Source organism: Poecilia mexicana, unplaced genomic scaffold, assembly GCF_051168715.1.
Source record: "Poecilia mexicana isolate PSO_F unplaced genomic scaffold, ASM5116871v1 scaffold_16, whole genome shotgun sequence".
NCBI lineage: Eukaryota > Metazoa > Chordata > Actinopteri > Cyprinodontiformes > Poeciliidae > Poecilia > Poecilia mexicana.
In genome coordinates, this window is record NW_028263385.1 from 27,569,713 (window position 1) to 27,594,699 (window position 24,987).

General features: G+C 38.9%; 1 protein-coding gene across 1 annotated transcript in view; it reads left to right on the top strand.

The window, feature by feature from the left end:
- The window catches only part of me1 (malic enzyme 1, NADP(+)-dependent, cytosolic), an 85,667-nt gene that overhangs the window by 22,243 nt on the left and 38,437 nt on the right, over positions 1-24,987 (top strand). The window contains exons 2-3 of the mRNA XM_014967447.2: positions 12,627-12,760; positions 15,818-15,967. Coding sequence (XP_014822933.1) covers positions 12,627-12,760; positions 15,818-15,967 — 284 coding nt within the window. The remainder of the gene's footprint in view (positions 1-12,626; positions 12,761-15,817; positions 15,968-24,987) is intronic.

The following is a 24,987-nucleotide window of genomic DNA, read 5'->3' on the forward strand; positions in this document are numbered from 1 at the left end:
CTTAGTCGGTCCTTGGAGCTTAGGCAGGCTGGTACCTTACAGCATTGGTGCACTTTAAGTGTAACTAGCTGCTCTCTGAAAGCTAAGCCCCGCCCCTGGTAGGTTTTGAAAAATTCCAGAAAAGTGGGCGGAGCCAAGAAACAGAAGAGTGAGGGTGAATGGAGAGAGCGAGTGGGGCTGTGATCAGGACGAAAGACACACTGTTGTCAACTTATCCGCTTTGTTGCTATATTTAGTGACTTTCATGACCCCTAGCGACTTTTTATCAAAAAACCAACTAGTGATAAAGTTAGTAATTCATTTTCGGGGTTGTTGGAGACTTACGGCAACACTTACCTAACCACTGCAGTTGAGTCTAACACAGTTGTCCATTCAACATCATACCGTCTCCATTTGTCAGAGCAGAGCATACCCATTCCACTCTGTGTCCACATTGCAAATAAATCACAAAAAAATTGATTTGGACATTAATTACTCTTTAAGAGTAAAATGGGATATACTCACGGTGACTTGGTGCGATGGACCGGACCAAGTTCAGGCAACAGAATGAAGCACAGCAATTCCAAAGGCAAAAACATGAAAAGGGGAAGACAAAAAGGAGAAAGACACCCTATCACCAGGCTAAGAAATTGGAAGGTCTCCCATCAAAACTAGTCAGAGATCCACTTGGTGTGCATAAGAAGACGGATCTACAGCCGTCAAATGCATCTGCATACCAGCTGGAGAAGGGCCATCTAGTTTCCTGCAACATGTAGATCTTCACAGGCTGTGCATCAAGATTTGTTGACTAATGGGTTGTACCAAACTGCGTGCACTTAACTGTCTTGTACATTTCTTGTGCAGCTCCTACACGTGTTAGCCCATCTTGAACAGGGATAACTCTAATGAGAGCAAAGTTAGGTTAGGAATGTAGAAAATGAACAAGAGTGATTCTTTGAGGTGGTTTACTGTCATTAGTGCAAGGAGTTTCTTTCAGTCAGTGACAGTGCCCCTTAGTAGCTGCGGTAGATGTGGCAAAATTAGAAGTCTCAACGCTTTGATGAATCCCTTAATGTCTTTTGTTGACGTGCCTGTGTTGTTAGGGCTGATCATCACCCAGTACTGCCAACTACAATTGCTATTGGGATAACCATAGTCAACGAAAGGCAGCACTTAAAATGATTGGGAAATGCTTCTGTAATTACATAACGATAAGTGTATTAGGGGGAGGAGCAATAAAAGCACCTTGGGTTTTTTTCTCTAGAAAAGACTTCAGATTCTTGTCTCCTTTTCCAATCCATTTAGAATGGTTTGATTGATTTACCAGCTTCTTTAAAGATGAAAAAAAGATGGTTCATCAACCCCTGGAGTAGTGTGACGCATTTTCCCCAGCCTTTCAAAAACGTCTGTGGCAACGTCTGCACAACAAACCGTTTGGGAAACTTCTTTGGGGATTGGTATTGTCAAAATGTTTGCTGGTACTCACAGTTGGTGCCTTTCAAACGTATTCATATCGCAATAACTTTTCATTTTTTAAAGCCTCTAGTTGGAACGTATTTGACAGCGAATTTGCAGGGTAACATGCTGTAGCACAACTGGCGATTTTTACCAGAATCTTCGGTTTTCAATCTTCCTTTACATCTGAAAAGTGTGTAAAATTACAGCTACAAGTTATTTTGGGCAACAGCTTTGCACATTTAAAAACTCAAATATTGAAAATTTCTCCTTGGCAAAACAGCTTATGCTCACTCAGACTAGATGGAAGGACTCTGTGAACATCAGCTTTCAGGTCCTGTTACATGAGAGTCTTTTGATTTTTATCCATTCCGATTTAAGCTCCAGGTTGAAACTCCAATCAGCTTACCTGTCCCAGTGTGTTTAGGCTGATATGGAGAATGAATTGTTACATTTGGTCTTCTGTTTTCTGCACATCCATAAAGTCCCATCAACAGATTCTGCAACTCTAGGAGTGACTGATGTTAATATTCAAACACTGATATTGAACGCAGCTTGTTTAGCTGTATATTTTTAGGGGATTCGTAGTGAAAGGGGGTGAATTAAAACCCATACCACACTTTTTATCTCTGTGATATAAATTTTGTCAAACATAGATAGTATCCTTTTGTGCCACTTCCTAACTCTTCACTACTTTGCATTGGTCTATTACATAAACTCACAATAAAACACGCAGGTGTGAATACTGCAGTGCTTACAGTGTTTGTGTGCGTGTGTGTGTACACTTGCTGCCCCTGGTACAGATTAAGACCTTGAAGCTGCTGGGTCTAGATCTCAGACACGCGTAGTTGTGAGTAGTCTATTTGTGTCTATCGAATGAATGTCAAACTGCATGCTTGCTAAAAGCAGCCTCTTATTTCAGAGCAAGGCTCTGCAATTTTCCTTCTCATGTTTGCAATCTGTCACTGCGTAATTTTCTAAATACTGCCGATCTTGCTTCACAATTTTCACACGGAATGTGAAAAATGAGACGTCATATCACGGGAGAGCGTGGTGTGGGAGAAGACTTTAGAGTCATGTTGTTACAGTGATAAGAAGCTCTCTCTCTGTCTCTCTTCCTCTCTCTCTCTCTCTCTTTTTCTCTCTCCTCCGGTGGCATTAAGGAATTTCGGTAAAGAAGGGAGTGGCCTTACTGTCAGCCGGCTCACAAGCTCGCTGTTAGACGGAGCTCTGTGCGGTTGTGGTTGAAGGGTCGAGGAGGGGGAGGAGGAATTAAAAGGCACCAGAATGTTTTGAGCTTTCTTTGCACTGAAATGTTAACTGAAAACTCACTCTTTGAACTCCCTGGGAAGGACAGAAAGGCCCTTTATCAGTTTCAGAGAGCCTACACTTTCATCTGTCTTGTTTAGCCATCTGGGAAGCTAATTGGCTGTTTCCTCTCCCCGCCAAGTGCTTTTTGGGGTAGGCATGGCAGCAGTCTGAGGTTAAGGGCTGGCACTGCCTGGCTTGGTGGATTACAGGTTTAGTTGTGACTTCAGCTGCTTGGGACGCGGAGCTGCGGGCATCACAAGTGTTGGCACGGGGTGCGGGCACTTCAGATGTGGTCAGGGCCATGTGGAAGCTTTCTAGGGTTTCTTCCACCCAGCCCAGTTTAGAACTCCCAAAGGGAGGGAGAGCGGGCTTCGCTGCAGTCCGAAACTCATGTTCAGACAAACAAACCCAAGGATGTTTATGTGTATGCATGCGTGCGTGTGTGTGTTTGTGATTTTCCTGACATATACTACGTTGTGGGGACCAATCGCTCCTCGTGGGGACCGGAGTCTGGTCCCCACGAGGGGAATCCCTGTTTTTGGGTCAGGGGTCAGATTTAGGGCTAAGGTATGAATTGAGTTTTGGTTAGGGTTAGGGTTAGGTATGTGATGGGTAGGGTTAGGAAAAGGGTAAAGGTAAGGTTTAGGCTGTAGAAATGAATGGAAGTCAATGGAAAGTCCCCACAAAGATAGCAAAACAAACGTGTGTGTGTGTGTGTGCGTGTGTGTGTGTGCGTGTGCGTGTGTGTGTGTGTGTGGGGGTGTGTGTGTGTGTGTGTGTGCATTTTCCTGATGACTGGCTTTGGATATGTGGTGCAGTAAATGTGTTTGTCACCAAACTTTGGTTTTGTTTAAGAAAACATGATTAATAAATCAAGACTAAAAAAATGCTAACTTTTTGTTATTTCCGATCTTTCTTATTTCTATCTTGCTTTATTTTGCTAATTTACATCCGAATTTTCCATTTGTGGGGATTTTTAGCAGAATTGAAAAGCAGCTGAAACTGCAAAAACTACCTCGTACCTTTGTTGGTTGAATGCATTGATAAGACTCTACAATTTCTGTAATGTAAAACTATGACAGAGTTGTGGGATTTAATAAACAAAATTAAATCCAGAGTAAAGTGCAGAATTTTTACAGAATTAGTGAGAGGTTATTTTGTAGTGGTTTGGCCGCTGCGGCTATCGTACTCGCTCTACCTGGCTGGGCTTTCAAGAAAAAACAAAAATAAAAAAAGGAATTTTCTGGGTTTGAAAAGTTTATATGTGCTAGAAAAAACTCAGTTTGAGATTTAATTCCAGAAATTTTATAGAATAAACATTGAAATTCAAGTTGAACATTTTTCACTCAGAAATTTCTGGGGGGTTTTTTTGTTTTTTTTTAGAAGATTTTGGAGATTAATCTCAAAATTTCAGAGTTTTTGGGCAAAAAAAAAAATTACTCTTCCTTTTTCCCTATTTAAAATGGTTCTAATACGTTGCCGCGATGCTCCGGGTCAGTGAGTTTCTGTACATTTTCTCAGCACAGAAACATAGAACAAGAAGCTAGCTTCAGACAGTGATGCCAGCTAACTCTTGAACATTTAAATAAATCAGAGATACAGTCTGTTGTAGTTGTTCTACAGAATAACAGTAGGTCTCTACTTTGATTTGTTACATTTTCCCACCATAATACGATCCTTTTTGGGTTCATAAATATGATTACAATGCAAAAAGAGGAATTCAGAAAAAAAATTATTAAAAATGGAATTGGGGGAAAACATAAAACAGACTTTGGATTATAATAAATTTGATTTCTTTGGGCCTTGCATTACTGTAATTATGGCAATCATTAGACATTCTCCCTGTTTCAATGGGAAAATAAACATTTCCTCTGTTTAATTGACAGGACCATTCCTGTGGCTTATACTTGGGAAAGTCCTGCTTAATTTTTCACATGGAACAACATACTAAAGTCTGACTGAAAGATATGCAAACCTATCAAAAAATAATAATAATAAAAAAATCTAAGATTTCTTTTCACATGTCAACTACAAGGAAATATTTAACCTGACAGTCCATGAGACAACACCCCAGCCCTGACTTCCCCTTCCTCAATCAACAGTGTATAGTTTGGTGTTCTCTGTTCTTATCCTTAGTTACACAGTCCAACATTTCCTTCTGTGAATACTTAAATACTTTGACTTTTGTTTGAGAGAATAATTTGTCACTTTGCGTGTTTCCCCACTCACTTGAAAATGGCAAAGTTCACTTTTATGGCCACGTTCTGTCTGAATGTCTGTGAAACACTAACCATATTCATACAACATGACCTTTTTTAATAATAATTATGAACTTTTCAAAAATGAGACATTCACTTGTATTCAGACACCTCGACTGCAATACCCCCAAATTAAAATCTAAGCATAAAATCAGCAGTTTTAGTTGGGCAGTGAAATAACATCCTGAGCTTTTGAACATGTCACAGATCACCGTTCACTCTGCAGTTTTGCCATTCTCTTTCCATTTAACAAAGTCACCAAAACATGGTCGCCCACCTAAACTGACCCACGGTAGAAGTATCTCTGGGGACAACTATTTCTCATTTACTCCACAAATTGGATCTTTATTGAAGAGTGGAAGGAAGAAATCTATTGGCAAAAGAAAATTCAAAGCTGTTTTAGGAACCACATCAAACGTAGGGGAGTCAAAGTTTAACTTCCTGGCCCGTTGAGGGAGAACCTCTAATTTTCAAAGCATGTTTAATACGATGGAATTCAGTACTATCATAGAGATAGAAATATTTCAAAAATGAATGACAAAGACATTTAAATCTAAACACTGATGTCAGTTTAAGGCTTTGATTGTAGCATATTCCAGATTTGCGATGTGTGATAACATCGGGCCGACCACTGCTCTTCACAAACCGTTTTAACTTGTAAGGTGAGCCACAGCTGTAAAATACTACCTGATGTTCTAGGAAAGCAAAGATGTGTCCCACAGCTATCTCCAGTAAGGAATCTTAACGTAGAATGATAAACGGCATCAGGGGGTTTCAGGGTGGAGTTCCATCAATAACGGAGCAGAGAGGATTATTTTCCGTGTGAAAAGTATCCTCTGCTTTTCACATGCAGAGGACATGTTTTCTAATTTCTGCCTCCATTTTATTCATGAAAAATCAGTGAGATTTGAAAGAGATTTTTCTTCAGGATGCCCTAATGAAAAATCTTTCTTTAGTTAAAGTGTGGTTAATTGAAAGGACTATGTTAAAAAAAACAAAAAAACTGCTTCATCTTCTAGTGGTTTTAATTAGTCTGGCTCAGATCCAGACCTAAATCTAATGAGATTCTGTGGGAAGACTTGGCAAAGACATTTTCCATCTAACCTTATTTAGCCTGAGTTGTGTAGTGCAGAAAAATGACCAAATATGTCAGTTTCCTGATGTGTACAGTTGATCAAGACATTCTCCAAATAGGTCTGGAGCTACAATTGTTACAAATTGTTCTTTGCCAAAGTATTGACATTTTGAAAACTGTTGATCCTTTCTCTTCACTTTGTAGTTATGTAGAATGGTGTAACAATGACAGTGGAAAGGTGAACAATCCATTCCACCTAAACATGAGCTACACCAAAACGTGTTGTCATAATTGAAGTCTTTTTCTAAGGCGGATATTAGATGAAATAAACTGAGCTTTGCTTTTTTTTTTTTAAACTTGTTTATGTTTAACCAATCAAAACTTGCTACATTCATGCAGACACTCTGTCTGCGCTGATGAAACTTATACAGCCTGGAATGCTGAGTGCTTGATCTGCTGAGGAATAGGATCCACTTTAAATATATTATATTTATTTGACATTTTGCACGTACTTCTAGACTTTGTAGAAAATGTTGGGTTTTTAACTGGTAATTAGATTAAAACAAAACTAAAAAAAAAAGTTGGTGATTGCACAACACAGTTAACTTACTCTTTCTTGATGCGGGAATCTATTTTACATTAATTCATTGCAATTAATGTAAAATAAAAAATGAAGGTATGTGGTAAATGAAGCACAAGCTTCTGCTACACTTCCTAATGGAGTTTTAGATGTGACTTATATGTTAAATATTAAGAAACGGTGTGCAATGTAGTCCAAAAAATTATTGGCACAGGTTTTTTGTTTGTGCCCAAACTTACTGTAAGTAGCCTGTGAATCTATGTGTTAGGTCATCAGTTCAGTCGCCCCTTTAAACAACATATTTCTAAGATGTTGATGTTGTAGGTGTTGCTCAAAGATGCTTCATATCTTGCTAAAGCTGATTAAACAGCTAATCCAAAGAGAATGTGTCTGACTAATTCAAGTGTGATTATTTGCTATGTACTAATTTTAATCCTGCTTAGTCAAAAGAAGCATTAGATATAATTTTTTTTTCAGCCATCTGAAAGAAACCCAGATTGTTTAAACCAAGCTGAAATTGTGCAACCGAGCTATGTAATTCTTCTGTAAACATAAAAATTCCCTCCGGGTTGATCCTCACCAAACTCCACTTCAAACTGCGTTAATTCGATGCTTAAAAAATTTCTGGGGCTTTTCGGTGTGAGTCACTCGGGTTCTCTTGATCCGATGACTAAATTTTGTTTCTCCAACCTCTTCTAACCTGCCTGCATGTGGTGAAATCGACACTCATTTAAATCCCAAGTCTGACTTAGCCTGGGAACGGTAAAAGTGTTTGGGGAGAGGAGTGAAATGTAAACATAGAAATGTGTGGAAATCTCTTACGTCCAGTGAGAAGTTCACGCCTGCATGAATAAAGTGTTTTTTTTTCTCACTGAAAAAGTCCAGATATCTCTCTCGTTTTGTTTTTGTTTGTTTTTTTTAACTCTCGTATACGAGCAGCTGTACTTTGTGTCATAAACCTACAAAGTCAACTTTAGGGGTGGATTTGAATATATCCCAACTAATGAAAGACCACAGAAAGCCAAGGAGAGGCTCTCCTTTTAAATGTCCATGCTAAATTCAGTTTGCCTTGTGTTGTATTTTAAGAGTTCCCACTTCTTTTCTTTTTTTCCTTCTTTCTCTCTCTCTATCTCTCTCCTTCTCTTTCTCTCTCTCTCTCTCCCTGTCTCTCTCTCTCTCTTTGCTCACGGTCAGCTGCTGCGGAGAGCAGGAACGCCGGCGAACCAGCTGCTGTTCCACACACTCTGGGTCTGATGTGAACAGATGGCTCTCTGGAAAATAGGAAATGTTTTTTGATAATGGAAGAAGGTTGTAATTCTGAGCTGAGTCCGTCTATTTGAGGTCCCTTAAGTACAGGCTGCTCCCCGCCTCATGTAACACACAGTTCTAGACGTGTGTTTCATTTTCTCAAACAACTGGTGTGTGTGTGTGTGTGTGTGTGTGTGTGTGTGTGTGTTCTTTTTTCCTTTTTCTTCTTCTTCTTCTTCTTCTTCTTCTTCCTCCTCATCTCTTTTTTTAAGTCAGCCATAGATCTAGTCCTGTCGACTAAATTACTAAGACTGCTTATGTGAGCTGACATTTACACGGTGTTGGTTTTTGTAATTACATACAATCATTCGGGTTAGAGTGTCCTGCAGACAGTCAAAAAAGCACATAAGCCAATTATTTCAGATGTGCTGCCAAATGGAAATTGGTTGCTATTGTGTGTTTGTGTTTGCTTTTTACTGTCAGTCATTTTGATGAAATCTTCAGTCTACAACTTTGACGCTTTCTGGATTTTTTTTTTTTTTTTTTCCAGAGGAATAATATAATATTTACCATCTGCAATCGAATTTTTCCAGTTTTGCTGAACTTATTATTGGGTGACAAATGCTTCTCTACTTTGCTTAGGTGTTGCATTTGATCTCGATCTTGTTTTTTTTTTTGTTTTTTTGTTTAATACCTCAGAAATGTTTCAGCACAACCAGACATGCTTAAAGTGCCAGCGGCTTTGAAAGACTGTAAACATTGCAGGTTGCAGAGTTTATAAGTGCCTGACTTCATTCTTTTCGTGGTAGTCAGCATCTGGTAGATAGTGTTCCTTGAAGCAGCATTCATTGCCAATAAATCTCTTCACATTTTACAAACTGTTCCTGCTAAAAGGGATTTGAACCTGGGACCGTCTTGCTGCGTTGGAACATTCCTATCAATCGCGCCACTCTGCATCCAACATTATAATGTATTTATAGAGTTGGATAGCAAGTTACATTTACATTTTTTTTGGGGGGGGGAGTACTTTTTGGAGTATTTTTTGCTACGTTGCTCTTACTTGAGTAATTTTATTTTGAAGTTTGGCGGCCCTTACTTTAGTAAAACCTTTGGATGCTCATCGTGCTGTTAGTAACCTGCTGAATGAAAATGAAGAAGAAGCTAGTTCTAACCAACAATTCGCCAGACACACACACACACATACACACACGCACGCCTGCGGATTTTGTTAAAGCTTCATACGTTTTATATTGAAAGAAACTGGTTTGGGGAAACAAACCATTCATTTTGATCCTTTTGATTAAAAATTTCCACATAACTTCATATTTTGGCCCTGCTGATGATATCATTTTTAAATATTAGATGATTGATGTTTTGATCAGTTATTCAGTACTTGAGGCACCTGTTTATGAAATACTTATTTACCATTGAGTAATTTCTTGGATAGCTATTTTTTTTACTTTTACTTGACTTGAATTAGTGCTACTCTTACTTGTATTTTCGTGTTCCTCTACCGTCCTCTATTTATTTGTTTATCTGTTTCTGTGGGAGATATAACAACCTTTTTTCAGATTTCATTACTTTCCTCTTGAGTGGTCAATCTGTGGAAAAAAACCCTTTTCCCTCACATGAGTTGATTAGTAAATGATGGCACAGGTGGGCAGGAGATCAGTGTCCTCTCTTTGAAATAACCTCCAAAGGTCAAAGGTGAGACGGCCCCAAAAGTTACAATCGCGACACGGCAGGTGTGGGACTTCCTGTAAGATTTCCAGCCGGGTGTCAAAGGTGAGCAAGATAGAAGGTCAGAGGGCGTTCATGTCCGTCTTCTGTATGCAGTTTGTTTAAGAATCGGTGACTCTGAGAGCGGTGATCACACCAGATTGTCGGCAAACAACGGTCCCTTTAACACAAGGCTGCCACAGAGCTCCTTCAGGGAAAAATAACCTGGCGGGTCAGAGGATTTATGAAATCTTTTCTCTGAGCATTCCTGTCCATGGCATAAACTTTAGAGCGACATAAGTGATTGCTTTGTGTATAAGAAAATAGACATTTTTCCTTCACACATTTAAAAATCCCATAACCTCAGATACCAATCCTTCTGTTCCAACAAAGAATGGATCAGAATGAACTTTTTCACTTTAAAGAAAGAAATGGCTTCCAATCAATCTGTACCGTTCTGTTACAAGCTGGAGAAATGTTAACAATGTGTGTAATGTCAACCTGTTAGGATTGTCAGGAGTCCAGTAAAACAGACAAGTGCATGCCTCCGCTGATTGTGTTTATGTATCAGAATTCCTTATCGCGGCGGTAATCACACACCGCATACCACGGCTTAGCACACCACTTTTTATGTTCTATGTGTTTTTATTACGTATAAAAGCTAAACTGTATGTCTCACACACATATTTTTTTCAAAAGAAAAATTGTTTTGTTTTGAGAAAAGTTTTGGCTTTCCCATAGACTTCTACTGTTTTTGCTTTCTCGTTGCACAAAAGTGTCTCAAATAATTTAGCACATTTTAAAATCAGACAGAGATAGTAAATGTAATGTAGAATATTTTCCAAAAAGTCTTGAGGTTCATCAAAATTTGTACTTTTCTAATCCAACTGTGACGTAGGTGGTTTTGGCCTCCCGTTAATCCCACTTTTTTCCCCCCCAGTCTCTTTGTTCTTTATTGTCAGTCATGAATTGTTCTCTCAATCTGTGAATAATAGTTCTCACTGTATTTCGCTAGAGTCCTGAAGACTTAGAAACACCTTTGCAGCCTTTTCCAGGCTGTTCCTGAATTTCTTTAGTGCATTTCTGTGATGCCTTTTAAGGTCTACTTCATGTTGTCAAACAGGTTCTACTTAAGAAATCTCTTGATTCTACAGACGGTAATCAGACCTGGTTGTGGTTCAATGAAACTGAACTCTTTGTTTTTCTTTATAAAAAAAAAAAAAAAGCAAAGGTTAATGAGGGAGTTTCCAACTCCAGCTTCTCAGTCGGTTAATGTTAAACAATTTTGGGAGGAACATTCAGCCTTGACGATCAATCACGTTTGGATTCTTGAAAAAAAAAAAAAAAAAATCTAATGCTTTGCTTTTACTTTACTATGGTACAGATTTTTGTAAATTGAGAACATGGGGGAACTAAATCTCTTAGGCATAATCAGAAGCATGCCAAAGTGTAGAAAACTGTCTGCGCTACACGTCAAACATTGAAGCAACACATAATTTTGATGGAACACAATACATGTGCTGAACCACTATTACACCTACGTTCCTGTAACTTGTTGAGTTAATCTGACCGGCTGTTCGTCTTACTTGCCCTGAAGTATATGCCAGAGAATAAACATCCTGTCCTGTAAGACTGTTTGGCCAGTGATTTCTCTCCCTCCATGCAAAGTAAGTAAGTTTAACTCTTGCTTTGATAAAAACACAACATTCTTTTTGTGCCTCGCTTTACCTTTTGTGGTCGGGGATTTTCCTAACTGCTTTTGAATTGGTATACATAAGACTTTTCAAACTTTAAATGAAAATAAAATAAAAAAGAGTATGTCCAGAATTCACTTTTGAACTGAAGGAAATATTTGTGGTTCTTTGTTTCTTCCTTTTAAAAAAAACATCTGTCCAGCATCCTTATGTTTCCAGCCACTTTCAGAATTTAGTGTCATATCCTATCATCCTCTTCTTAAAAATAACGGCTTAAGTCTTTTTTTTTTTCTTTTTTTTTCCCAAAAAGTGATTTTTTTCTCTCTCTTTTTGTCTTTTTTGAGCTGCATAAATCACAGAGGTGATGACTTTTAGTGCAAAAACTACTTTTGGCAAAAACATGACTTGGGCCATTATTTTAGGAAGGTGACAATATTCATTCAGCATGGCATGACTTCAAACCTATAAACACGTAGAGCTAAAAGTAGCAGAGATCCATAGCAGAGGAGGAAATTTTTGTTGACGGAACTACTACTCATAAAAATCCACAAATCCATGGACGATTCTAGAAATGGGGGCGACTGGGCCTTGAAAGAGCATTTCAAGTGGCTCCTTACAGCTGGAGCACGCAACTTTTATTTTTAATTGAAAAAATGTTTTTGACATATTTGTTAATTGTCACCAAGTCGTCACAGTATAATATGAGACAGATAATCTGTGAATAGATCGATCTCCTCCACCTTTCCTGACAAAACAACCAATCGGTGCCGGGGGGAGGGCCTTAGAGCTGTCTATCAACCGCCTGTACACTAATGGTGGTTTACCTTTCCAGCAAAACTGTTCAAATGTCATCATTGGTGACTATGCCAAGTAACCTTAGCATTCAAAACTAAGACCCGCCTCCTGGCTCTGATTGGTTGTTTGTAGTAAGCAGAAGGAGAAGGCAGAGGAGCTTGATTTTTTTTTTTTTTTTTTTAATCAAAGATTAACTGAGTCATACTCAGTCATACTTGTTGAAGCTTCAATATATTAAATAAGGAAATATTGGCTGTTTTTTTTTTCCGATCCTTTCTTCTGTGCTTCCATGAAAAACACTGAACCCACCCTGGTCCCCTCGGTAAATCTGGTCTAGAACCACCGCTGATTTTTCCTATGAACTTTTTGAGAAACTCCAAAGAGGTATAAATATTTTTACACCACCACTGGAATAGATTTGAGTTAGGACACTGGCCCTGTTTGGTTCCAGCCTCTGTCTTGGGTGATCGTCACACGTCCTCCGCATCATGTCATAATGTTTGTCCTTACAGGAAATGGCTTTCTCCCTGGAGGAGCGTCTCCAGCTGGGGATCCACGGCCTGGTGCCGCCCTGCTTCATCAGCCAGGACGTCCAGCTGCTCAGAGTCCTCAAAAATTACGACATGAAAAGGGACGACCTGGACAGGTGAGACGCTTCCGCACAAAACCAGCCAGGATGTCGCGGTGCGTTCCAACAGACTTCGTATGTTATCCTGTGTAAGAGTTAAATCTCATCTGATCCTCTGTTTGTGCAACCAGATCCTTTGTGCAGAGCCTTTCAAAACACAGAAGGCAGATTAGCTATCTGTCCTCTGAGATCATCCGTCTTCTCATACCATAAATTTTACTTCATGCTCCCTGATCTCCTTTTCCACTCTTCCTCCATTTAGTCCGTCTTCTCTGTTTTTACAAAATCCTAGGTGATGAAATAAAAGCTTCTTGCACGCTAACTTGCACATTTCACGTCCACTAGCAGCAAGCATTACACAACCAACGTACTAACCTTTCATTTTGGGCTTTTTTGAGCAGCTGAAGTCATCAGCTAATTTGCTTTTCCATAACCCAACCCTCGATCAACAGATGCACTTTTCTACATTTTTTCAGGGAGAAAAAGTGACTTTAAAAGTGGAAAGGAGCAGGGCTGTTGTCTTTTTAAAGTGTAGAAACGACAGTCAATGGGAATCTGAAAACAGCAATTCCTTCCCATGCTTTCAGTGTCACTAGCTGCACATGCCTCACGAATGTGCCCAAAACTTTGTTGATGTTCCGCTAATCTCGGAAAAACGCAATTTTGTAATTGCTGTGCTTCCATTAAATAAAAAACGCAATCCAAAACACAAATAAGTTTGTTAGCGTAATAAGTCATTGAAAAACATGCCGTGATATTTCAAAGTAACTCTGTTTTGGTACTGACTGCCAGATGCCATCATTTATTTAGATGACTTTTTAAAATATGGGCTTTCGGTTCTATTTTCACCAGTCGCCTCACATTTTTGTTGTATATATTTTAGGAGATCTGCACAGCAAGCGCATGGTTATGATCTTGATTGATGGAGTGACCACTCTGCTATCAGAAGAGGTGGATTCCAAACTGTAATGAAGACATATGCATGCAATTAGTGCAAAGAAAAAAAAAGGAAAGCTATTCCATAGCAGCTCTAAAATGAAGCAGCTGATGTTCAAAAGCCAAAATTCAGAATGCAGTGGTGTGTGTCTCTTGCTCTTCCCGAGGCATTACTAGCACCCACCATGGTTTTTAATTCCCCACTGTTCTTTTAACAGTCCCCAGCACATAATTTAGCAGTAGCAATCTGCAGTGATGTGTTGGAACTTGATGTGGTGACTTAGGCTGCATTCCATTTACCAAAAAAGTTGTAAAAGTTGTAACTCTCATTTAGGAATAATATCACTCCCTCCCAACTTCACCCTGTATCAGTTGCAAGTTTAAAAAGCATCTGGGATTAGTTCATTACTGCTCTCCGTTAAAGAAAAATTAGCACTACTAGTAAAAAAAATTATACATGTCTCTCCATTTAATGCATTAAGCTACATTAGCAAGATGTATGGTACTATGATGGGTGACTGATTTACAGGGAAAGTTCAGATTGGTTTATGAAATGAGGTTCTACTGGAAGCATAAAATAATTAGCTGGTTTGGTCTCTTTGTTTAGTATAAATCTAGATTAGTTGGTGTTGGAAACTGATTCTAAGTGCTTGTCAGATTGAGCCCATGACTGAGATAAACTTCTAAGGTCTGAAAATAACTCTCAGCTCTGCAATGCTTTACTTTTCTTCTTAATGGTCAGTCCAGCAGGAGACGTGTCAAAGGTTGAATTCTTAGTATGTTTCACACAAGATCGTTGGTGACAGTTTCTCAGAAAATTCACACCCAATGCAGACTTGACCAAAGTTTCAAGGTTTGTGAAAAAGCATATACTTTTAAAGGGGGAATATTATGTAAAATCAACTTTTTTGAGACTTACATCATGTTATAATATTATTCCCTCATCAAAAACATACCTGGAGTGTTGCCAAGATTCTTTCATGCATGTTTGAAAAATCCTTTAATCTCTTGTGGCAACCATTCAGCTGTGCAAAACACTTGGGTAGACCTAGCTCCTCCTTCGAGATGCAGTTTCAGCTTCAGTGTCAGCTCCTTCACACTAGCCAGCAGCAATTAGCAAACACCTGGTAGATCTGCACATCTGCTGAGCTCATTATACGAGCTACGTCTCAGTGCAACATTGCTAATAGATTTTGTTAATAGAGGAGCAATGTTGTGATGACTTCTTGGAGGCGGAGTTTCAGAAAGAACAGGAGCTTGTTAAAGAGACAGAGGCCCAGTTTCAAAGTGTTAAATTACAAAATCAAATTTCCTTTAAATAATATTTGACATGCATAGTATTTTCATAACAACCGAAGGTAAGATAGTTACTTGATTGTGCTATAAAATACATAATGTTGCCCCTTTAAACCTCAGTTGGTTGTTGTCCATCCATCACAGCCTTTGGTTTCCCTCAGCAGACTTTGGATTTTTGCAAATAGCAGTTTGATCTTGTTATTCCATGCAACAGAAATCTTTCATCAGTTTGCTGTTTAGTTGACAGACATAAAGCAGATGGTAAGGAAATAAGATGCAAGAACAAGTTTTTTTATTTTCTAATGTTAATTTTATCTACCTTTTTAATTAACCCTTTTAAATATATATTTATGCAGCAGATCTCCAAAGAGCAGCTGGTGGACCCTAACCTAAAACAGACAAAACCTGCAGGCTGCTCCTCCTCTCAACAACAGGCACCTTGTGTTCATGGCTTTATGGAAACCTCCCTGATTAGGAACTGAGTCCTTTCTGGCAAACGGCGCTTAATTTAGGTCACACACACATGCCTTCATTTCCCGCTCGGTCTATAGAACAAAGAGCTTGTGTCACATGTCTGTAGGTCCACTTTCATCTTGTATGTTTTTTCAGTTATTTGGAAGTAAAACAAAAACGGCTTTAAAAATAATTGTTCTGCAGAAATCGGGATTGAGTGCAGTTCACTCACGCAGCGCTTTTAGCTGTATGGTATATTGATTGCACCCATATGGACATCTGAGTGTAAGAAAGAGGGAAGAAAAAGTTATTCGGTTTAGCAAATGTCATCACTGAGATGCAGAGAGCATGAAGGTTTGACAGATTCTCTTCATCCTCTGACTCTTGCAGGTACGTGTTCCTGATCGGGCTCATGGACCGGAACGAGAAGCTCTTCTACCGAGTCATAACATCGGACGTGGAGAGATTCATGCCCATTATTTACACTCCCACTGTGGGCCTGGCCTGCCAGCAGTACGGCCTCATCTTTAGAAGACCAAGGTAGATCACATTCCTGACGATAGCTTTACTCTTCAGCTGTCTGATGGTCCATTAGGATAGGTCTGGATTTGGTTTTCTTAAAGTGTTTTGGTTCGATTTCACCTTCCTTTCCTCAGTTTGTCTTCTCTGCTCCTCTGTCACATGTTCTGTGTGCATGCAAGAAGATCTTGTAACATCAAAATGCCAGTACGTTCTTTATCTGCATGAAGTATGTCTTGCAAAGTACCATCCACTTGCTGTAAGCATGCGTCTTTCTAAAAACCACAAAATATCACTATGCTACCTTGTCGAATCTCTGGTTTAGGCTTTTATTTTTAAGTAAGGCAGGAAGTTGTTTATGTGTTGACTGATTTTAAATTATTTGCAAAGTAGCATTTTGGGTAGAGAAAGGAAACGGTCAACGAAGACACAAATGTAAACGGTCTTTGTTTCCTCCCAATTGTCTTGAGAATTTTGAGCGAACTTTTAGAATATTGCAAAAGAGAAAATGCGAATTAGCCGTGTCTCCAGCTACTGGTTTGGAGCAAGTTAACCAGGTTACTTAAAGTGTAATTTCGTCAAGTGTTGGTGTTAAGTACGGCTGTCATAAACAAAGATGTAGAGTTGCAAACTAGCGTGGAGCAAATACCTCCCAGCCAAGCTGGTCTTAGAATTTTTTGTCAGAGTTCTGTGCTTATGGTGAAGAATTTGTTTTAAATTTTGGCATTTCCATTGACCTTCCTTAATGCGATACTTCAAAATGCGTATTTAAAAAATAAACGATGGAAACATGGCCGCTGTGACTACGCTGAGGATGTGGTGACTTTTTAACAATTAGCTGCTTAAACCACAAAGGCTAGCATCTGCTGTGGAGCATCAATATTGGAGTTGCATCTCTTCCCTGACGTTCTATTTAATTTTTAGTCCAGTGTATTTACCTCCATTTGGTGTGTTGTTTAAATCTGGTAACATCAGATGCATGCCTTGATAATTACTCCCTCAGTGTCTTTGAAAGCATCTCAAAAGGAAGGACGTGTTTTTATTTTCTCCCATTGTTTAGTTCATGGGAGCGTGGCCCCACCCAGTTTTTATTAATTGCTGTACAGTACTCCTTGTTCTTTTTTGCCATTACACTTGCGTCGCTGCATGTGTGGCAAAATCACTCCACTAGTCATGCCAGCCTCTGTACAAACGCAGCACATGGAGTCCAGTGGAAGGAATTGACTTATCATGCAGGAGCTGCTGCCAGCTTTTTTTCCTTTCTGAGATGAGAACCTGTTTTTTCTTTTTTCTTGTTCATAAAACAAAGGACAGTGGAAAACATGATAAATCTTTACCACATGAGTTCAAACTCCCACTTGGGAGGTTAGAAAATCACCCAGTGGTAGGCCACACAAATTTGATAGCACATCATGAACACTTTGATTAGTGAAACAAGCAAATGGCGGCAAATGTCATTTTTGACATTGTGTAAAAATGCATAAACACACTAAGACGTTTCTGATTGCACATATCAATTAAAACAATAGTTTTCACTAATATGCACACACGTGTCAAAACCTTTTTTTTTTAAAATTTGCATTTCCCTGTAGGGTCGTCTGGTTTACGTCTTTCCCTGACAGCAACTCCTCCAAAACTCCCAGCAGCAGCAACAGCTGATAGCCACGCCCCCCATTACTCCTGCCAGTGGTGCATTCAGGGCTACAATCTGTTTTACTTGGATCTGCTCCCTGCTGTTAACCAGATTCATGAGGTTTTGAGTGTTTTTACTCTAATTAGCCTCAAAGGAGGAAGACCACCCCAGTTAATTGTGTTTTGAACCCTCATAGTCTCGCTTACGGCACACTTACTGCTGTTTTAAACGATTAAAAGGATGGATATTCTTTTAATCATGCTTAAAAGAATATCATGCTTAGGAATATAGCAAGGCTCTAAGTAGCCGTAGACGTTTGAGGATGTTCCCCCAACTGGCCATCCGCTCTGCAGCAATTCTGCTTTGTTTGGTGGTTCATGCAGACATTCATGCTGTCTATTCTTGTGCTTATGATTAGTTGTGGAATGACGGGTTTTCCTAATGATGCCCAAATAGTTTTATTAGAAATGCCTTGGCAAACCAAATTCTCCCATGCGCACAGCACCGTTACCCAACATCTCCCTGTTTCTCCATCCACGCTGAACTTACTGGAAACTATTTCCATCCTGCTTTCCCTCTTCTCACACTCAGCTAGCTGGGAGAGTCAGCTTTTACACTCCGCCTCAGTGGTTGTGCATGTGAGCAGGTACTTCTGCCAGATCCAACAGCTTCTATGGGAAATATGTTTTTTTTTATTTATTTGGGCAGGGGTCTGTTAACCAGAATCCAGCTGGGATGTTTCTGACAAGCCCAAACAGATTTCAGTCAAGTCATTTCTCTTCCGTGGTATTATGTAAAAGTGACTTTTTTTAAGCTTTACATCATGTCATAATGTTATTCCCTCATCAAAATCATACAGTTTTGCTTTGATTCATTCATGCATGTTCGAGAAATCCTTGAATGTCCCGTGGCAACCATTCGAGGTGCCTAAGCGTTTGTTCTCACAAAATGCCATTTATTTCCTGCAAGCTGAGCTTCCTCCTCACAGAGCTGCCCTCCCCTGCACCTCCTCTACTCGGCTCCTCTAGACTAGCAGCAGCAGCTATTAACAAACACCTGATGGAGCTGCACCTGTTCTGAGCTCATCATGCAAACTACTTTTCACTCCAACTCATTATACTGTTTACAACTAAGACTGGTTGTAAACAGTATAATGGAAAAATGATGATGTGCTGAAGGAGAAAAAGCAGGAGCTTCTTAAAGACACAGAGGCCAGTTTCAAGGGGTCAAAATTATTTTAAGATATTTACATATATAACATTTTTGTAACAACTGAGGTAACAGAGTTACTTAATTTTGCTATAAAATGACACGAGAAACGTATATCCAATGATGTAACACAAAATAATTTATTTTAAAAAAAACAAACAAATAATATGATATAGCAATAAAAAACTGACATTTATTGTACTATTTTCACAAAATCTCACAACAAAAGATGCAACACAATGCTTTGGAGGAATGCGTGGGGAAATCAAATTCACATGCTTAATGTGAGTAAAATATTCCAGTTTTCTATATTTTATCCATCTTAAATAAAATTAAGTTGAACTGAATTTATTCCGAGGCGTTCTGTTAAATCTAAACAAATATCAGAACACACATAGTTCGTTTCGCTGTTCTCATTCACAGCCAGTTTTTATTTATTGATCCCAGTTTTTTTGTAAAGCAACTACCACTCAAACCGTTTCTGTCTCTAATCAGAATCGGCATCTTTGGATGCAGGTTACCGATGGCAACTGCTTTTGTTTTACAAACTCGCCGAGACAACTGCCGCTCTGAACAGCAGACCAAACAAACAGTTTGGGTTTGGGAAAGTACTCAGGCCATTGCCCATTCTCCGAAAATCCACAACTTTTTATTTTTTTAATCTATACATATTTCCTTGAAACAAAATAAGCACAAAATGACCTCCTCCCAGAAAAATACTAGTAAACTGGAGAGAAACAAAGCAGACTGAGGAAAAGGACAATATCAAGGATGACTCAGGTGAAAAATATCTCGGTTTCCTTCCTAACCCTGATGGATCGTAGATTATTCCATGGGTGGGAGTTGCGCTCCTCCTTATTGGGAATGCATTGCTGTCGACTTGAATTAATCAAATCTTCTCCCAGCATGCCTCACTGTCCGTCTTTTCTCCACCAATTGCCATCATCTGCAAGTGTCTGAGCAGCTGTCTTTGCAAATATCCTTGATAAAAGCACATCTGCGTGGAAATTTCTCCAATATTAACTTAAAACAGAGGAATCGGCAACATTTATTCTTACTCGATCTATTAAAACTCATTAATAATTCCAATCTGATAACAAAATCTTGTACCTGTATTTTCAACAACATGGCTGCAGTTAACCGAATAGACCGTTAAAATAAGATGCAAATGGCGACTAAAACCGGGAACTGTGTTGAAATTTTGCTGTAAAATTGCAAAGTCCTTGTTTTCAGTGAATTCTTTCACTCGCTCTGTGTGACGTTGCCTTTGCATCTTCTCTAGAAATAGTTAACAATTGGTCACAGGAAGAAGGCTTGAACGCTGCTCTCATCATTTTATGTTATAGTTCTCAAAAAAGTATATCAGGCGATATATTCAGATCAGAGCATCCCTAGTTTATTCCAGATATGAACAAAATAGATATAACAAAATAGTGGAAATAGATTTACAATAAAATTAGACAATGTTGTTGTCATATTATTAGCAGAATAACATTGTTTATTTGCATAACTGTTTTAAAGTCCCGCTGCTGGTAATAATATATTTTATACTGATGTGTTAAAAGATTATAAGGAATTATTTGTTTACAAAAAAACACCATAACAGGAAAACAGCTCAGTTTCTATTTGACTTTTTACTCACAGGCGTCGCCGTAGAAATCCTCTTAATAGATTACAGAAGTCACCATATGTTCAACTAAGTTTCTGTCTGTGTGTGTGTGTGTGTGTGTGTGTGTGTGTGTGTGTGTGTGTGTGTGTGTGTCCGGACCACCATGGTAGCAGATTAGCCCTCTAATCACAGCCTCTCAGGTATAAAGACTTTCTGTGTAGAAGCAGCGGTCCTTCCTTGTCCTGCCTGACTTTACCAGTTTAATCTGCTGAACTGAGACCAAACACTCCGACAACCGGACGTGCGCAGGAGGCCAAAGGTCAAGCGCCATTAAGAGTCAAAATATGGCCGACTCTCTGATCTTCAGATGCGTCGGAGGGGGGATCGTAGTGTTGGAGGAAAAAAGAAACATATTCACATCACGGGAAGTTTAGTGGGCGTTCTAATTTTTGTTAATTTGTTTTAACCAACATGGTTTTATGTAGAAAAAGTTGGTCTGTTTTATTTATTTTTTTTTATCACAGCTGAAGTCTGTTCTCGCCGTAAATATAGCTTCTTTATTTTGTTTGACAGCTGGAAGTGTTAACCGGTGATAAATGATGATGTTTTTGTTGTTGAAAAATAATCCCAAGTTCAGGATGAAAGCTCTTCTGCTTGCTTGAGTCATTTGCGAGGTTGCGTTTCCATGACGCTGCTTCATGTAGACCGTCTAAATAAACCAATAATGTTCTTTTCAGAGAAAGACTGCCTGTTCAAGGGCTTCTTGGGGGAAGTGACACAAAGCGATCCATCTGGCTGATGGAGAATTATGGATGTTAGTATCCCAGGGGTGGATCCCCTCTCTGAGATTGAAGAGTTGGCTGACTTCTCCAGCTGTCTGTCAGGATCTGGAAAAATAAAAGCCAGCCAGGCATTCAGAAACTCAGAGAGCGAGGACAAGTGCTATCTTTTTCTTTTTCCAAGTTTGTAGAGAAGACAGGGAAGGAAAACTTAGCTTTTTGCAGTGGGAAAGATTACTGACAGTCAAGTAACATGCATATAGAAACACCGTGTTTGGTGGAAACACAGCTGTAACAGCACAACTCTATGAAGAAGAGAGAGCAGAAATTCCTCTACAATGACATAAAAGGCTGAATAAGTCATGCCAAAGCAGGTATCTGGAACTGTTTTCAAGTGAACAATGTATTGGTGTTCCCTGGGGCGTCTCTCATTTCCGGTGTGAATTTAAATCATGTTAACACATACCTTAGTAAGTGTTTACAGGGATTTCATGATCAAATCTAAGACCCAGACCAGACTTGGTCAGATATCTGGGAAAACTGGTACGTCTTTATGCATTTTGGCCTTTCATCTACGCAAAAAATCTGCTTTATGCCACGAAAACCAATTATTTATGAAAACTCTGCGACAAAAATTGCACCAACACATCCACATACTTGCTTTGACATAATTCCCGATGCGACATTGTCTTGTGTTTTGTAACTTTATATTATAATATGCTATTAAAAAGTAGTTGAACCTAAACATGGGTCCACACAAATGAACCTCCTGGTGCCACGCTTAATTCCTAACAGGAAGTCGTGGTTGTTTTGAAGCAATCTGATTGGCCAACATAGGTTTTAGCTTTGCTCTACACTTCTCCCTATGTGTTTGTGTCTATTTGTGCGGGTTCACGTGACTTAAAAACTTTTCTGAAGCAATTCTGCGTCTACCGTGTTTGTTAAAAAGGTGTGGCTGAGATATTTGTTTTTATAAAAGACCCAGCTACATGTGTGCAAGACCTAAATATCTCCGTAAATGGGGTTTCATGGGACCAATATCAGATTTGATAAAACAAAACAAAATAAAACAAAACTTAACTTTTAAATCATACTAACAAACAAGTATCACAGACAAATTTGTGTCACTATGGGATCTGAGCTAAAACCCTTCTGGGTGTAACTAAAATAAACTGATTCACTTTGTTTGTCATGACCAGAGAACCATGACAAGCAAAGTGAATTAGACAAAGTATTGTTGTTTGTCACTGCTCTTTAGTCATGATAAACAGCAAAAATAACCCCAGACAGACATAAAAACAGAACGAGTCTATATAATTTATTAACTAGCTCATGAGGGAGAAAAAAGTCTCCATTTTGGGTGTGCTAGCAGGAACCAGGGTAACAACCTCAAAACAAAAAGAGGTTGCCGCAACTTAAGATGGTTATTTATTGATTAAATTAATAAAAAGCCATGAGATGACTCATGGAGTTTGCAACAAACCACATAGTGGAGGGATATAACACATGGAAAAAAGGAAGGGCTCTAGTTAAAGGAGAACAAAATCAACCCGTCATGCATGTCAAGCACTATTTTTTTAAGGGAAACTAGAGAAATTGGAATAATGAAAACCTTTAGATGTTCAGCAGGGAACCATAAAAACTTCAGCTGTAATATCAACATTAGATTCCAAAGCCTTCTCAGAACAGCTGTATTTATCCTGCAATTAAATTTCTAATTGGTGAAGTCTACTAAATGGGTTATTTATAGTTAAAATAACACCCCCCCAGCCCCCAGCATTTTTTCCTATTTTTTATTCACAATTTTGTTGTGAATAAAAAACAAGTGTTGTAGCACTTAAAACCCCATTCAGAAACTTCAAAGCTTGTGGCTGTAAAATGAGGAAATGTGGAAAACTTTGAGGAATGTGAATACTTTGACATACCTCCGACAGTCTGAAAACGCAAACCAAACGAAGTGATGTTTAAGTTATTAGCGCGATGAGGACTGCGTTGCAGACAGCCATGGGAAGTCTTCAGGAGTGCGCTTTGATGAAATCAGAGGGTGAGCTGCAGGAAGTTTTAAGCCTCTAATGAGAGGTATCAGCTGAAGGCGACTTGGCCTTCTCTGAAAGGACACATGCTGGATGATGAAGCGTTCCAACTCTACAGATTAGGTTAGGTTTTTTTTGTTTTTTTTAAGGATGTGATCTTAAGACATTGCAAGGCCACACACAGAATAACACTAGCTGTGTTTCCATTGACCATATAATTAAGCAAATTGGAATTCCAAAAATAAATTGGTTTAATGGAAGCAGGGCAATTTTGAAAAACAACTCGTTTTTTTTTGTGTTTTTTTTTGATAAAACATTTTTGTGTTAGGTGATCTATGGGTCATATTAAAATTTGTTTTATTTCACAAAACTGCTTTTTTTCGCATCACACAAGTCGCGATCAGCAACCGGCTTTTTCTACTGGCATAAAAGACGAAGACAACAACAGGAAGTGGACGATGTGTGTTTTTTAATAATTTTTTTTTATTGCGTTTCTTGTTTAACGGAAACATTAAAATTGCAAAACTGTTTTATTCTTTACACTAGTGGAATCTTGGCAAAGTGTTGCACACATTTGTAATGGAAACTCAGTTACTGTAAGTGTTTGGGAGGAGACATTTCATTTGATTTTAATTACAGATGTGTACAAAACGTCTTCCATTAAGGCCAGATATGGATGCCACAGATACTGCTCTATTTGATCACATAACTGCATGACGTGTTATTTCTGTATCAATGATGTGGAGATGTAGAAAGTCGGGTTCTGGTTTGCTTTGACCTCGTCAGACGTTTGGAAGTTGTTCCAATCTGGGTTTTGATGACTTGCATAAAAATATACGGCTTATGACCGTTAAACATCTTCAGTTTGTGACAGCAACAAAATTTCAGAGCACAGTTGAGCCGTCGCCCATCTCCCTGCCTGTCCTTCCCTTCCTTCCCTCCAAAGTACAATAAATGATGTAGCATTTAATGCTCAGATGAAATCTACTTCAGTGGTACAATCTACTATATAAACATGGAAAGCAATCAAGCTAAATGTACGCTTTTATGAGCTGTCTTCCCAGTTGAGACTACCTGGCTGGATCGTGTACAACCCAGAATTTTATGGGCCATTGAAAATTCATATTGCCACATGTTTCCATGTGTGTGTTGTGTTCTGCAAGGACAGCCAGGTGGTTGGGAAAAAGTTCACTTTTTTTTTTTTTTTTTTTCCATTGATTCCATTGGAAAATCGAAAAATCACTGCAGGAGTATTCGTTTCGAGTTTTTTTGTAAGGCTTGTTTCTGTCAGCCTAAAAGCTCGCCTGGCAGCATCCGTCCGTGGTTTTTCTACCTTGCAGACAAGTTTCTCTTTGTGTTGATCTTGATCCAGTCAGAGTCCGTCAACTCAGTTTTTTGAAAAAAGTAGGCAGACATGTTGAATTTGCAGCTTTAAAAATCTTACTTTTGAGTCAAAAATTTACTCAAGACTCAAGTTTTATGATGTTGAAGACTATATTTATCGAAGCACAGGAATGCACAATGAAAATGTGCATTTCGTTTAGGTGGAAGTAAAGTAAAAGATCCAATCGTTAGACAAAACACTTAGAAAAAAACACTTGGAAAAGAAAAACCTGTCTGCATTTCACAAGAGAAGGGAAGGACTGCAGGATTTTCAAACTATATAGAAGTCACCTGGTTTATAAATGGAGCGAGTAATTTCATCTCAATATAAATACAGCTGTTCTGTGAAGGCCTTGGAGGTTCGTAAGAGAACATTAGTGAGCAAAACCTCATGT